Genomic DNA, 14,957 nt, shown 5'->3' on the forward strand with positions numbered 1-14,957 from the left:
ACTGTCTTACCAGGAATAAAGTCTTCCTTTTTGAAAAATTTTGTGGTCTTATGAAACTCTCCTCTCTTCAGGCGGACCCCCCTCTTTACGGTCGGGCTCTTGCCTACTCCTCCCCCATGGAGCACTCTGCTCTCACCAACATGGCCGACAGCCAGAGCCAGATGCTGCACAACAAGAGAAATGGTCGCTATGATGATGACTATCCCACCTACCAGGAACAGAAGAAGCCCATGATTGGTTATCCAACCAAGAGCCTGACTCAGCGCCGTCCCCTGTCTGCCAGGAGCTACAGCACTGAGACCTACGGAGCATCTCAGGTAGACTCACTGTCTGTCACTTAAGCTGCTGCTATAAGCTGTTTAAGCTGTGCATGTCTTTACATTCATGTCTGGGTAAAAATCTGAGAGATAAAACTGTTTGTTTTTATTCTCATAATAATGTAAAATCTCATACTGCATTTCTTTTGTTTCATCAACAAGCTGTTTGGCAAGTAAGCATTACCAACAAAGCATATGGTGTCACAATTGATTGTTTGTTCCAACATGTACAAATCTTTATGTTTATCTTCAAGAAGGCATACAATAATGCTCTTATATTTGAACGCCTGGGCGCCTGGATTTGGGTACAAAGAATTTTGTAAGCTTTGGTTTCGTTTAACCATGACCACCTTCTTTACCTATCTTTATCCAAGTAGTTTTAGTTGCCTAAAAGTGAAAAAGCCTTGTTTGGGTACGGCGAACTAATTTGTTATAGAGGTACAGTATGGGGACTTACATGCATTACAGTATACATTCCCAACAGTTACCTGGGTCCAGGTCTTTGCAGCAGCAGGCTAAGCTGAGTATCGCAGGTGTCCTCTGCTTCAGCCACATCCCAGATCCCAAGGCAATCCCAAGTACATAAATAATCCCTTCAGGATGTTCTGGGTTTGCCCCAAGTCAGACTTTCCCAAAATAGCCACAGAGAGGTGTCCAGCGGCATACTGATTAGCACACAGCACTTCATCTGGCACCTTTCAGCATGAAGGAGCAGAGCACAGGAACAAAGCTAAGAGCTGGGAAACTAATACTGAGTACTTATGACTGCAGTCTTATTTCTTGCAGTCTTTAGCCAAAGCATAAGACCAAAAGTGAAGGTTGGAATATACAGCCATCTTATACCATCTTAAAGATCATTATACCATCTTTAACCCATGATTGTCTGGTACAGTGCATTACTGCTGTCTTTGTGCATATCTGTCTGTTAGTCTTATGTCTCATTTAGCCCCCACGACACCACAGGATATTTAAACTTCCCAGAATGTCATTCTACCAAACGTTAATGGTTAGTGTTAGTGGTTTGGCTCAGGGATGCTAATGGCAGTCAGATGGTCTGTCAGTTAGCTCACCATGTTTGCCTAAACTGTAACATCTAATCAAATTCTGGACAGACTGCCATACAATGTTGTAGAGACATTCATGTGACCCTCAGGATGAATTGACTTTGGTAGTCATTTCACTCATCAGGTCAAAATGTTGTTTTATCCTGTATTTTGGTTTATGACTCAATGCCTGCATATTACCTACATAGTATTACCTTTTATTAAGTTGTTATGACAAACATATTAGCAAACAGTTGCCTAAAACATCTAGACATTCAGAGAACCATTAGCATTCATTTTAAAGTTTTGGTTTCTGGTCACCTGATAAATGTAAATCCAATTTTCGCCCTCCTTTTATCTCTGTTTTGGTGTCCACCAGAACCACCAATCAGAACATTTGGTTTGCAGGCTGTAAAACCAAGCCTATGAACTGAACAATGCTGATATACTCCATAGAGCTGAAGGAATGGTTTGGTCACTACGAGTGACCCCCTTCACACACACATATACACAATAGAAAAATGTTGATTAGTTGTAGTTAAAATTATTGTATAACGTCAAGTACAGCTTAATTTCTTATCGTCTTTAAACAATCTTAACCTTTTGTCCTCAGGCCCGTCCAGTGTCAGCTCGTCCCACCATGGCCGCCCTGCTGGAGAAGATGCCCCCTGACTACACCCTGGCAACCTGCCCTGAGAAACCAGCTGACGACACCATCAAAGTAAGACCTGTCGTACCCCAGAAACCTGAAGACATCACCTCCAAGATGCCTGCTGATTGGCGGCAACAGCTCCTCAGGCACATAGAGGCCAAACGATTGGACAGGGTACGTCTGTGCAATGTAGACTCACTGAAGAGGGAGATGCACGCACACACTAACTCACATATTCACACACACATACAGCATTTGGAAGCCCTCCCCGTCTGTATCTGTGTAAGTCTGTGTTGTAAGGTTAACCAGATATGTGTCCGGCTGCATGTGTGTCCGCTCCACACTGTCGCTCTGTCAGCCTGACGTACTGCACACTCACTACTGTGGATATGTGCTGAAGAAATCACATGTCCTGAAATACAATGCAACAAAATCTGCATTGTGACAAGAATTCGATCTTGTGTTGTGTCTTAAAATCTTTTTTGAAACGAGTGAAAAGTCATGAGTCAGTCTGAGATAATTCCAGCAAATTGATTTTAATGTAGCTTGTTGCAGGAAGTATGCTGGTAATTTAAGATACTTATTCAGGGACAGTTCTTGAAGTAAACTTGAAACCTAAACTGTGTTTGATATTTTCACCTGTTTTAAAAAAAAACACAAGATCTTCAGAATCTGTACAATCGCTATAAGTTTGGGGACATTTTGCAGGGCACTGTAATTGTAGTGTTTGCATCAACCCTAATCTAGGGAACATTAGTATCTTTAAAGGAACAGTTTTACATTTTGGGACATACTGCTCTTCGCTTTCTTGCCAAAAGTTAGATGAGAAAATCCATACCACTTTCATATCTGTTTGCTAAATGTGTAGCTACAGGCAGCAGGCCATCAGTTTAACTTACTGTTAGCAGAAAATCCACCAGCCAGGACCTTTAAATTTCACTAATTTTTGCCCACATTGTAACTGTTGAGCACAGTTACTTCCTGCAGTCTGTGCTCACAGTAGTGACAAGTTTCCAGAGAGTTATTGGCCCAATGAAGAAACAGACCGGATTCCCCCTGCAAAAGCATAAGCTTTTATTTTTACACTTTTATGGATTAAACAAACAAGATATACAATTCAGTTTTCTGCAAACACCCTTTATAATGGATGAACAAAGGAACTTTAGAGGTGTTGGAAGGCAGATTATTCTTCCTTTAGACAGAGCTAAGATCACTCTTTTCCCCCTGTTTCCAGTCTTCATATCTCCTGACTGTAGCTTCATATTCACCGTACAAATATGAGAGTGATATCAAGCATCTCATCTCACTCTCAGCAAGAAAGCTAACAAACATATTTTCCAAAATGTCACACTAATTGTGTAATCAGAACTGGTGCCTCAGCAGACAGGACAATCAGACGTAGTAGGGAGGAGGTCTGGATCACACAGCTATGAAAAAATAATTAATAGCATGCAAAATCTTAATGGTGTATTAACACATCATATGAGCCTGTCTCATGATACAAAATACATCCACCCTGTCAAAAGAAGAACAGCAAATGCAGACAGAGCTGTGGGATGGTGTTAAAATGAATTACTGAAACAAGTACATAGAAGTTTAAAATACCATAATAAACTTGTGTAGTTGTTAGTTTTCAGTTAGGGATTGGGCTTATTGTTTGTTCAAATATCCACATACAGTATGTTACTACATAACAAAACACACACTAAAGTTGGAATGAACTGATCCACCAGCTGTTGCTTGTATGACACAATGTTCTGTGTGTACTGACCGATCACTAGCTAACATTTCTCTGTGCTTTCAGCAACTCTGCACTGTTGTTGTTGTTGTTTTATCAGTGTTATTGTTGTTTGTTTATTTGTTTGTGGAGCTCACAGTGTGTTGTCACCACACAGCAGCCCACTGTGTTGGCTCCGCCCCCCCGTCCCCTCCCCACTGCATTCACCCATGTCATGTGATGTTGTCTTCTCCAATCAGAGTGGTGTCCTAAAGCACAACACGCTCACGCTGGGCATGCTCTGTCAGGGCGGGGGTCACGGCCAGGGGCGCAGCAGCACTTTGAACTTTAACCTTTACAATAACACTAAGCATGAGCCCCCTTCTGGCCGCTGGCTGCCACTACCTCCTCCTCCGCCTGCTAACGCTGTGAGTATCCCTCTGAGAACAATGAACCCCTGGTACTGCTGTTATTACTGCACACATAGGTAATTAAAGAGAATAGCTGCCACTGCCTCTTAACCCAACCACAGCTACCATGAACTATTATCCAACTGTGTGCCATTACTGCTATTATAAATCAGATTATTAAAATTACCTTGTCTACCATCTCAAGCTGCAAGTATCAGTGAGCTGGCTCTGATGCAGATTATTTTTTTGGTGTTCAAATCCCATGAATCTTTCTCGAGAGGACTGACAGCCACTTATAAGGTCAAGTATAAAAGCCAGTGAAGAATTTCTGAGGATGTATTGGTATTGGTAAGAGTTTATATTCAACTGTAAGACACTTCCCAAATTTCCAGGTTACCAAAACAACAGACATCAAAGCAGCTCAACAAAGAGCCATCTGTCTTTGCCATCGTAAAGTAGGTTTCTGTATTATATCAGACTACAGGCAGATGGAGCTGGTGGGCATGTCTACACCATACATTTTTGGGCTTACTGTGGGCCCCGCTTACATCTTATTCACTAGAAAAGTTTTTTTTTTCCCTTCTTCACTATTCACATTTTTGAACTGGGAAAACTGCTTTTCTCAAGCACCTTCTAACTACAGGTAAAGGGCTCCTATGTGTGCACATTTTCTGCCAAAGTTGAACCAGTTTTGTTTGTTTATCATTAGAAATTTCATTAATTATTCAGTCCTCTGTGCTCCTCTCACCGTTTTGAAGTTAAGTAAAGGACATGTCACATATGTTCATGCGCCAACTCAGCAACATTTAAATCAGGCAGATTGTTTGGTCACTGTCTGATGAAACCACATTCACACAGAACAGGTGAAACAAACTGGCTGAGTTTTTGAGTGTTATATAACTAATAAATAAATAACAAATATTTTAATTGTTGATTATTTAGTCATGAATATTTAATATTGGTGAAAAATGCTATCAATTGGAGTTTTTGGCGACTTTAAATCTCTATTCACTCAGCAGTAAAAGTCCTATTCATACTTAAAACATAACAAAATGTCACCTAACGCTCACTCAACGCTCACTCAAACCTGCCTGAAAATCGTGCGGGGAAAGGTTAATACATGGATTAAATTACTAAAGTTAAATGTTCATTTTCAGTAATGGTCGCCCTCTCTCTCTCTGCCCCTGTCTCTATCCCTCTCAGACCCCCTCTCAGCAGGCTGCCATGCTAGATAATGACCAGGAGGGGCTGTCAGGGAGCAACCAGTGGGCTCCCTACTCACTCGGCAGGAGGGACGTCCCACCTGACAACCTCATGAAAAAGGTAATAGTTTTATTGTGTTTTATCGAGCCTACTTTACTTTGACTATCAAGTCCTGTAATAGTAACATACTGTGATACAATTTCTGGCTAAATTTAACATTATTAAGATATACAGAGTCTCTTTCCGTAGCTACAGTATGAAAATAGTCTATTGATCTTTCCTCAAGTAGAGATCTTGAGGTTTGGTGGGAGGAAATGAATTAAGCATCTCCAGTGTCTTTTCCTCTGGCGTGGATGTGGGTGTGTTTCTGTGGACCCAAGTGTGTTTCATGCCACATCTGTAACTATCCCTCCTTTTTCCACAGAGCGCCCACTCACACAACCCTTCCCACCAATCACACAACACCATGATCGTCACATCCACTTCTTCCTCCTCGGCCACTACGCCTCATCGCGTGGTCGGGCAGCAGGGCTACGACGGGATGATGAACAAGGGGGGCCAGTACCAACCAGGGATGCCCCTGTCAGTGGTTCCCTCTGGGGGGCCTGGGCAGTACCAAGGCAACATGTCTCAAGGTAAATGGTAAAAAAAATTTAAGTTGCTCCTCTGTACTTTTGCAGATTTGTTTTCATTAGATGTACACTTGTGGCCTCTTGTCTGAAAATGTTTGGTATTCATAATAAGCTACAATGATTAGTCGATCAATAAGTCACTCGACAGAAAAAATAATCAGCAGCTACTTTGAAAAGCAGTTAATCATTTAAGTCATTTTTAAAGTAAAGATGTGGAAAAAAAGTCTCAGTCTTATGTGAGAGTAAATTCAGTATATTTTATATTTTGGACTGTTGGTCGAAGAAAACAGTCTTGGGCTTCAGGAAACTGTTACAGATATTTTTCACTGTTTACTGGCATTTTATTAACAAAATGATTAATCAATATTGAAAATAATTGTTAGTTTCAGCCCTAAGAGATAGATTTTAGTTTAAGTTTGAAACCTTCAGTCACCCAGTAATAGAGCAATAGTCAGTCGATGTAAAATAAATATGCGTGCCATGTGACAGTCTACACAAAAACCAACAACAGATTCTACCAGTCTCGTTCTTTTTTCCATCCAGCCCTCCCCGCCCCTGGTCAGGGTTACCCCAACACCGGCCTACCCATGGCCTTGTCCCCATCTGGGAACCAGCCCCAGTACAACCCCCATACCTCCCACTCTTCCCATCAGCCCTCCCTTCCCGCCACCAACCCCCAGTACCACAGCAACCAGGGCATGGTCCATAGCAACCAGGTTGTCATGGCCACCCACACCAACCCACGGCCTCAGAGTGCTCGCTGCCTGTTACAGACTAAAGGCCAGAAGAGCACAGACGGTTTCCAGGAACAGGTATCTGTCTGTCTGTCTGTCCATCTGTCTGCCTGCAAACCACATCCTACGCTCTTGCGGCATTCTGTTTGAAAATGGGAACAATGACAGCTAAATATATTCTAACTAGGTTACAAAGGTTCTCACTGTGATAGAGTAAACTGACTTTAGCACTGGCTCTGCCACAAAATACTGGTGCATGCTTGAAACCTGTACAAACTACTGCTGTTGTGGTTGAACACTAATTCGGTGGGACAGTAGTTGTTAATGTTTTTCGTTCTAAAACTACCAGATTCATTAATAGCAGGATAAAATGGTTACCAGACCAGATGCTGAGATTGGCAAGTGGATTGAGGTGGTCCCTGACCATAAGCCAATAAGCAGCCAGCTGAAGGAGACAATATACAACACAGTTTTAACCCCCCAGCAATGGTTTGTGAAAAGACAGGTCTAGGAAAAGCCATGGAGGCGTAGTTCTAAATCTGAGATATTTCACAGATGGAGAGCACTGCACCAGTTTAGGTAGGAACATGAAGTAATTCACACCATACAAATCAGCTGATCTTCTTGAGGGGTTTTGTTTTCCCATCCTAGTATGATATGGTTTTCATCATGCCAAATAGAAAACTCTGACAAGGATATTTGTGGCTCAGTTGTTGTTGCCAGAGAACTGAGGACATCTAATATAGCTGCCAGAACGTGTCACACATCACATGAAAGTGCTCTTCCACAGTTGTACATGCTGTCTACTCTATGCTTGTGTAGAGCTTGTTATGATCTTTGTATTTCACCTCGAGTTGTCTTTCTTTCTTTTTTTCTATGTTTCATTTTTCTTCCCTCCCTCTTTCTCTAGTTGTGTGTGAGAATAGAGAAGAACCCTGGTCTTGGTTTCAGTATCTCTGGTGGCATCAGTGGCCAGGGGAACCCCTTCAAACCCTCCGACATGGTACGACCCGACCCGGCCTGCCAGCCAATCACAGCCTCCCTGGCTTTACCTCAGAGTTGCCATAGAAACTGCTGCTCTTTACTGCAGTGTTTCGTCTGTCTGTTTGTCTGTTTGTCTGTTTGTCTGTGGGGCAGCAGTTGACTTGGTTAACTTTGAATCGCTTTGAGTCTGTGATTTTGTACTAAAAAGCGCTGGAAACTGCAGTTTAACTGAGGTTTGTGTATTTGAAAGGGTAACACATCGCTTTTACGCCTAGGATGAAGATTTCTGGTGTGAATCAAACACGATACCTGAGTTTGGCAAACTCACTCATTAGGACTGATGATACAAGAAGTCTTTTTAATCCTTGATGACACATTTATGCATCTGCACATCATGAATAGTTTATTTATTTGTACTTAGTTTATCTTTACTGCCTCCTTATCACTGTGAGGTCTTTTAGAAAAGGAGCAAACTTAAATATTCAGATATTTGGAAATTGATTTGTGATCACATTAAGACGTGATATCTTGCCAGATCTGCCAAACTCTTTTATCATGAGTTTGACTGCTTCTGTCAGTGTGTGCCTGTGCTGACGGTCTGTTGGGGTTGCAGATCCCCGAGGCCTGCTGCACATGGCAGTCTGTCCTAGAAACATGCTGCTATAGTCAGTCTAAAGTAGCGAGGCTGCTCACGGAGCTCTGACAGCTATTTTAGGAAGGCTGCTTAGTTCTGGGACACCGTGGGTGATTTTAGATGTTCGACACTTTGATCTAGGGATGGGAAGTATCACAGATTATACTGACTGTTCTGACTTCAGATGTTGAGTAACTGACGAGACAGCTGGTTTATAAATAGAAAGCCTACAATAGGAGTTCTTTAAACATTCAGCCTCCGTACAGCCCATGTGACAAATGGTGAATTAATTTAAGTCGGGGGTGTGAAGTGATAATGTGGAAACTGTCAATTCATCATTTAACTTTAATTTTGAGGAGACAACAAGTGAGTCAGTTGCTGACTCGTACGGTTATTTAATCATTCCTATCTCTTCCTGTGTCCATAAAGTTCCCACCAGCTGCAGTTCGTCCATTATTAATGCCATGTTGCACAGGCAGCCGATGGAGTACATGCAGATGAGCAGATTCTCAAGTGATGCTGCCAAATATTTAGTCAAATAATTACATCATACGCACAGTATGTTTAGACAGTATAGAGTAAATTAGATATGGTATAAGTCTAAATATAGACATATTGTATGTATCCACAGTAATACAGATCAATGGATATGTTGCAGTGTTTCACTTTAGTGCAAAATATTTTCCTTTGCCATCACACGGCAAGATTTCTAAAAACCTCCTGGATATCTGCAGTGATGTCAGATAATGTCAGCAGGTCTTGATTTTTCATGGGAGTCATGGGAGTATGTATGGTTCAAACGTAAACGTTCTAAAGTGAAATGTGGATTTAGATGTCCCGAATGTGGTGTGATATGAACCTGTACGTCTGCTTTGCTGACCTCAGACCCATATTGTCCCCACAAGCTCACACAGGGTATCATAGTGGATATTTGACTTCTGACAAAGCTACCAAGATGCATTATCGTCTGTCCTTACATCAAAATACCTTTTAATTACCTTGTTTCTATACTGTGGTACTATCTTCTTACTTCCATCTGCACATGCAGGATTTCTTAGTGGAGCAGTTAAAGGTTGCTCTCATGATTTATCAGTGGTAGACTGGAAACTCAGGGCTGATTTGTCAGCACTTTCAGCTCAAACAAATGCAGATGCCTTTTATCATCTTTATCATAAGTCATTCTGCCCTGACTTATGTGAACTTAATTTGGTTTGTCCAACCCATTTTGGCAAGAGTAGCCAGGTTACATACACATACACACTACATACATTGTTTGAATTTTCTTTTAATGTAACTAAGGGCAGACCTAAGACTAGAGTGAGTTAGATATTTAATAGTTAAAAAGGACTGAGTATCAAAACAGCTTGACTAATAAATTATACATCTATGGTTGTGATCCCTGGAGCCTTCTACAGCCATGGCTGTTCCATAGGACTGTGGCTCCCCCTTGTGGGTTAGGGCTAGGGCTTGCACTCACCCTCTGATTCATCTGAGCTAGAGGAAAATGCTTCCCCAGATAATCAGCAATTTTTATATTTGTAAAACACTCAAAAATTGTTTTTTAAAAAAAGTGTTAAATAAAGATTACTGTTATACTGTTGGATCAGTATCATCTGCAAAATTAAAAATTAGGCTTAAAAATTTCTGTTTGAATTGGAAAGTCTGCTACCTCCATTTATATTTAAACAAAATCTGCCTCTTCCTTGTGTTTTCTTGGTCTTTTTCAGTTAAGCCTTTTAAAGTGAACAAGAGCCAACATCTTGCTCTAGTTTTGTCTCTAAATTCTCTTATCTCTGTCTTTTAAAATGCATGAATACAACATGATACAGAAAGTGCATATTTTTTCCAATGACACAATCTTTAATCGCAAACCCGACAGAATTTTGGCACGATTTTGGGCTAATCATCCTCCTTTAAAGAACTAATCTGTTTTCCATGTGTTTCATGTACAGGAAAAGAATAATCTCCTTGAGAAATGCAAGGACTAATTCAGATTAATTGAGGGCTCACAAAATATAGTTATGATATAGTTAGTAATATAGAGTTTCCTTATCACATTGTGTCTGATGAGTTTCAAAGTTTAGATTCCCCAATGATATTTCAGTGTTTTTAGATCCTTTGCAAAGCCTGCCAGAAGTCATTATCAGGTTGCTAAAAAAGAAATTACACTGATCTTCTAAGTCTGACTTAAAAGACTACCTGTGGCACTCTAAGCCACTGGGTCAGACAGCGAGTGGAGACTCAGTTCCTGTATTGACAGGAGTGGGATCCCAGGCTTTGATGTATTCACTTCTCAGGCTCAGATTAAGAACAGAAGACACAGTTTTAAGGAGCAGAACATGGATTTTTAGTCAAATCTGGGTCAACATTTGAAAATCCAATTTTCTGTTCCTGGCGTTATTAGATGTGCTATCTTTGCACACTGAGCTGCTGTCGATAACAAACATACTTATGAACTGTCATTGTTCGGAAAAAAGTGTACATACATGTTATCAGTGAGCTGCAAAAACCTCATCCTCAGTATTGTCCCTTTGATGTAACTAATAAACTAATACTGTCTTCACTTGGTTAAAAAAAAAATTATAAAATTTATAAGCTTGATGAAGTTTTCAAAATTTATGCAAAAATAAAATTTTGAAGATAAAAGGTTTTTGCAGGACATTGCAGCTTTGTGTGCAACTGCTTTATAGCCTGTAAATGTGTGGTTGTTGTGACTAACTCTACACAGGTTTTAGCTGCTAACAAATGCATTTGTAATGTACAGTGAGCTCCATTATGTAACCTAACAGGGACGTGTGTTTTCAAGTTGTAAAGTCTTGAAAACACACAAATAGGCCACATCCAAACAGCGGTTATTGAAGTCAGTGTTTGTTGCATGTTGGCATAAATTGCATATATATCGGCCACTTTGCGTACAAAATTAAACAATTTCATAGCTGCTTTATCAAAATGCTTTGACTGAATACATGTATTGGGCTCACTGTACATAAGGCCAGTGTTACCGTGAGCAATGATTCAACTATTAAACTACTAACGTATGTACTTCTTTAACATGCAATATATGTGTTTGTTTCTGTATTCACTCACAGATTGTAGTATGTAGGTGCTGCTGCACTGTCACTACTACATCGTATTGTTCTTGGTTAACTGGTGTGACTTCTTTATGTCACATTTATCTGTTAATCTCACTTATTGTGTGTTCAACACGTGCACAGCCTGTTGAAACATGTTGAGTCGATACAGCTGCATTGTCTCACACTTTCTGTGTTCAAAAACATCTTTCAGCTCCCAGTGAAAAGATGTTGGTGTTTTTACAATCTCTGCCTTGGGTTATTGAGGGAAAATATGGGGGATGAAATTTCTTCTGCCCCCCCTGCTACCTACTTCTTTCCCCTAGTCAGAACCCATCCCACACCTATTCTTCTTCCCCTATTCTTTATATATTTACTGCATATCTATTTTTTCTCTCTTTCTAACCTCATGTCTATTCTATACCAAGTCCATATCTGTATAAATAGATGCTAAACAATTTTAACATGCATTTTTGTTGAAGGAATGTGTCACTCAAATTCTATAAATTTTAAGATAGATGCTAATACCAAGTAAACTTAAGAACCTTAAATGACTAAAATTCTGTCAGTATGAATTACAAGCTGTTTTACTGTCAGTAGTGTATATGCATCATTTGCATGGCTCTCCAAATTTAGAACAAAGAGAATGCATTGGTGAACTGGCCATATATTTTTGGCAGAAATGTGATTTTTTTTTGGGGTGAGGGCATGGAGCAGGGTTTTGGATATTGAGATTAGAATGAGAAAGGCAAAGATTCTAAACCATCGTGTCCCTGTGTTGTCCTAACGGTGTATCATTTTGACTTATAGGGTATCTTTGTTACTAGGGTACAGCATGACGGGCCCGCCGCCTCTGCCCTGCAGCCTGGAGACAAGATACTGCAGGTAACGCCCTCTCACTCGTCATCAAATGGGCCAGAAAAAGCCACATCCTGCCCTCTGTCCATCCCCAACCCTCCCAGCCTTTCCCTTTGTTTTATGAACATGGAGGCAAAATATTAAGCAGGAAAAAAAAGTCATTGTGCGCTTCACCTGATACAGTTAGTTGGATATTTTCATACACAGGCTATTCAGCAAAACCACACACTCACTGATCTGAGTTGGTCCAGTGAAGACAAGTCAACCACCACTTGTGCTATCTCACTTGTTGTTTATGGTAGACGTCCACATTTTCCTGCCTGTATATTCTGTGTGTGTGTGTGTGTGTGTGTGTCCCTGTTGGTTCAGAAACCTGGCATGACACCCCACAACATCCTCGCTCTCATTAATCATTAATTAGTGACCTACAAGAAAGCTTGAGGTCTAAAAACCTTATGAGGTCAAGGAACAATGTTTCATGAGACAACAGGGCAGACCTTAAATTAGGCTACATATTACTACAGTGCTCATTATTAATGCCCTGGGCATACAGTGGTAGAATTCTGCAGAATTTGTTTTTTATCACAACTGATTTTTCAGCTACACAATGTTGATGCTGAAATCATGTGTTGTCAGGCCCTTAAGGGATATTACCTTCCTGGCGGGGGGGGGGGGGGGGGGGGGGGGGGGGGGGGGGTTCCCATTAAATCAATAAAAACTAAACAGAAATGGTAATAATACCATTTACAGTAGCTACTATTTCAACACAGTGCTAGAATAAAGCCCAAAAGGAAGTGTGAAGATGTACTGTCTCTCCATTTCTCATTCCTTTCATGTTTTCCTCCCCCTTTCATCTTCTCTCCACAGATGTACAGTTTAGCTGGATGAACTCATCTAAAAGCCCTTTTTTGTCTTTACCCCTTCTCTTTCTACAGCATGACTGTGTAGCTCCTCCTCTTCTCTCTCTTTTCCCCAACAGTGATGTGTTACTGAGATAATGATGGCAGTGACCCTCCATCCTTCCACAAACACTCTCACACATAGACATGTGTATGGAAATACTGCAGCACACATACCTCTGTACATACATGCGCACACACACATGCTTTTGACTGTGCTGCGTGTTTGCCTTGCAGGCTAACGGACATAGTTTTTTACACATGGAGCATGAGACAGCCGTCTCTCTGCTGAAGAGTTTCCAGCGGACGGTGGACTTGGTGGTTCTGAGAGACAGCAGCATGCGCTAAAAATAGTTTTATAACAAACAAACAAACACATCAACGCTTCTTTTCTCTGCTCATCGCTATCCCACGCCACCCCACCTGTCCTCCGCTGGAGGCTTGTGGAACTGAAAAATGAGCCGCCTTTTTTACCTTTTTAGGGGAACACATAGACATTTATTTGCCTATTGCTGGACCAAAGGCAAATACTAGTGCCAAATGTACCATAGGAAACATATCGGCTCTTCTGTCTACCGACGGTCAGGGACCTGATCGACGGCTGGGTGGACCACAAGAGGACTCTAAACTTTGAGTCCCTACAGGGCTGCTGCAGTTTGGATTTTGTGGTTGGTTTGTTAATCAGGCAGTCATCTGATCAATCAGTCTGAGTAGTTTGTTTTTGTTGATTAGTTAGGGTTCTGGGCTAGTTTTCCTTTTCTCCATTTGCTTTTTATTTTGCTGTCCAGAGTGTATTTGAAATGATTTGTTCTGTGTAGCAGATGGTTCACCTTCCATGGTCTTCATTGTTCTTCTTTGTTCTTCTGTTTTTTTTTCTTTTCACTGCATTCTTCTACTTTTTTCTTCTTTTGTCGTATGTTTTCTGTTTTGTTTGTCTCTTTTAGCTCCTGTGTTGTGTTTTATTCTTTTTTCTTGTGTTTATGTCTTCTGTTCTATTCTGCAGGTATAATTGCCTCCAGTGTACAGAAATTGAAAACTTAAGACTTTCTGCCTTGTGTACATATATAGAGCTGCTGCTTTCTAGAGCTGCACTCTCTTTGGGGCCTGGACAGACGGCTCTAAAAGATTATGATTAATATAATTATTGTTGATAAACCAGATTCTGAATTCTCTCTTCTGAATATACAGGGATCATTTCTCCAAATGGACGATTTTCTAAAGTATACCACTGGTTTATTTCTGTATAGAAAACACTTTTCATAGTCCATTACTGCTACGTGTTTTTTTTTTCTTTTTTTGTTTTTAAAACTGTTGCTTGCACAGCTGTGCTGAAAAGAGCTAAAGCAATATTTCTGAGGCTCAGCCTACTGAGCTTTTCAGCAGAGCCTAACTTGTCCTGCAGTGCCATCTATTGAGTGAGTCATGCTGATGTTTACACACACTGCCATGTACATGAACCATCAGGCAAACACACTTGCCCCCATACACACATATTCAGTGGTGTGATCTGTGTGCTGTGAAGCCCTCTCTATGCTCTAGCCTGATTTTAGAATTATAAACCCACTCACACACAAACACTCTGTAACATCATTCATAATATCTGTGCCATATTTTCACATTTTGAAGTCCTGTTTTGTAGTATTGTTACAGCATTGAGTTGTATGATAAAGTCACAGCATGCTTTCATATCATTGGTCACTGTCAGCCAGCCATTTTCTGTTGGCTTCCAGAGTTCTAGACTCTCGTTGTATTATACCACTGAGTTTCAGTGAGACTAATGTTCTAAAGTTGGTGCCATGTAGA

General features: G+C 40.8%; 1 protein-coding gene across 1 annotated transcript in view; it reads left to right on the top strand.

Annotated features, from left to right (window-relative positions):
* lrrc7 (leucine rich repeat containing 7) overlaps positions 1 to 13,502 on the top strand; it is a 38,078-nt gene extending 24,576 nt beyond the window's left edge. Inside the window, exons 25-33 of the mRNA XM_041040426.1 lie at positions 72 to 317; positions 1,974 to 2,186; positions 3,990 to 4,157; positions 5,343 to 5,462; positions 5,767 to 5,977; positions 6,518 to 6,786; positions 7,619 to 7,711; positions 12,208 to 12,282; positions 13,392 to 13,502. Coding sequence (XP_040896360.1) covers positions 72 to 317; positions 1,974 to 2,186; positions 3,990 to 4,157; positions 5,343 to 5,462; positions 5,767 to 5,977; positions 6,518 to 6,786; positions 7,619 to 7,711; positions 12,208 to 12,282; positions 13,392 to 13,502 — 1,506 coding nt within the window. The remainder of the gene's footprint in view (positions 1 to 71; positions 318 to 1,973; positions 2,187 to 3,989; positions 4,158 to 5,342; positions 5,463 to 5,766; positions 5,978 to 6,517; positions 6,787 to 7,618; positions 7,712 to 12,207; positions 12,283 to 13,391) is intronic.
* Positions 13,503 to 14,957: the final 1,455 nt, after the last annotated feature.

This window comes from Toxotes jaculatrix, chromosome 6 (assembly GCF_017976425.1).
Source record: "Toxotes jaculatrix isolate fToxJac2 chromosome 6, fToxJac2.pri, whole genome shotgun sequence".
NCBI classification, from domain to species: domain Eukaryota; kingdom Metazoa; phylum Chordata; class Actinopteri; family Toxotidae; genus Toxotes; species Toxotes jaculatrix.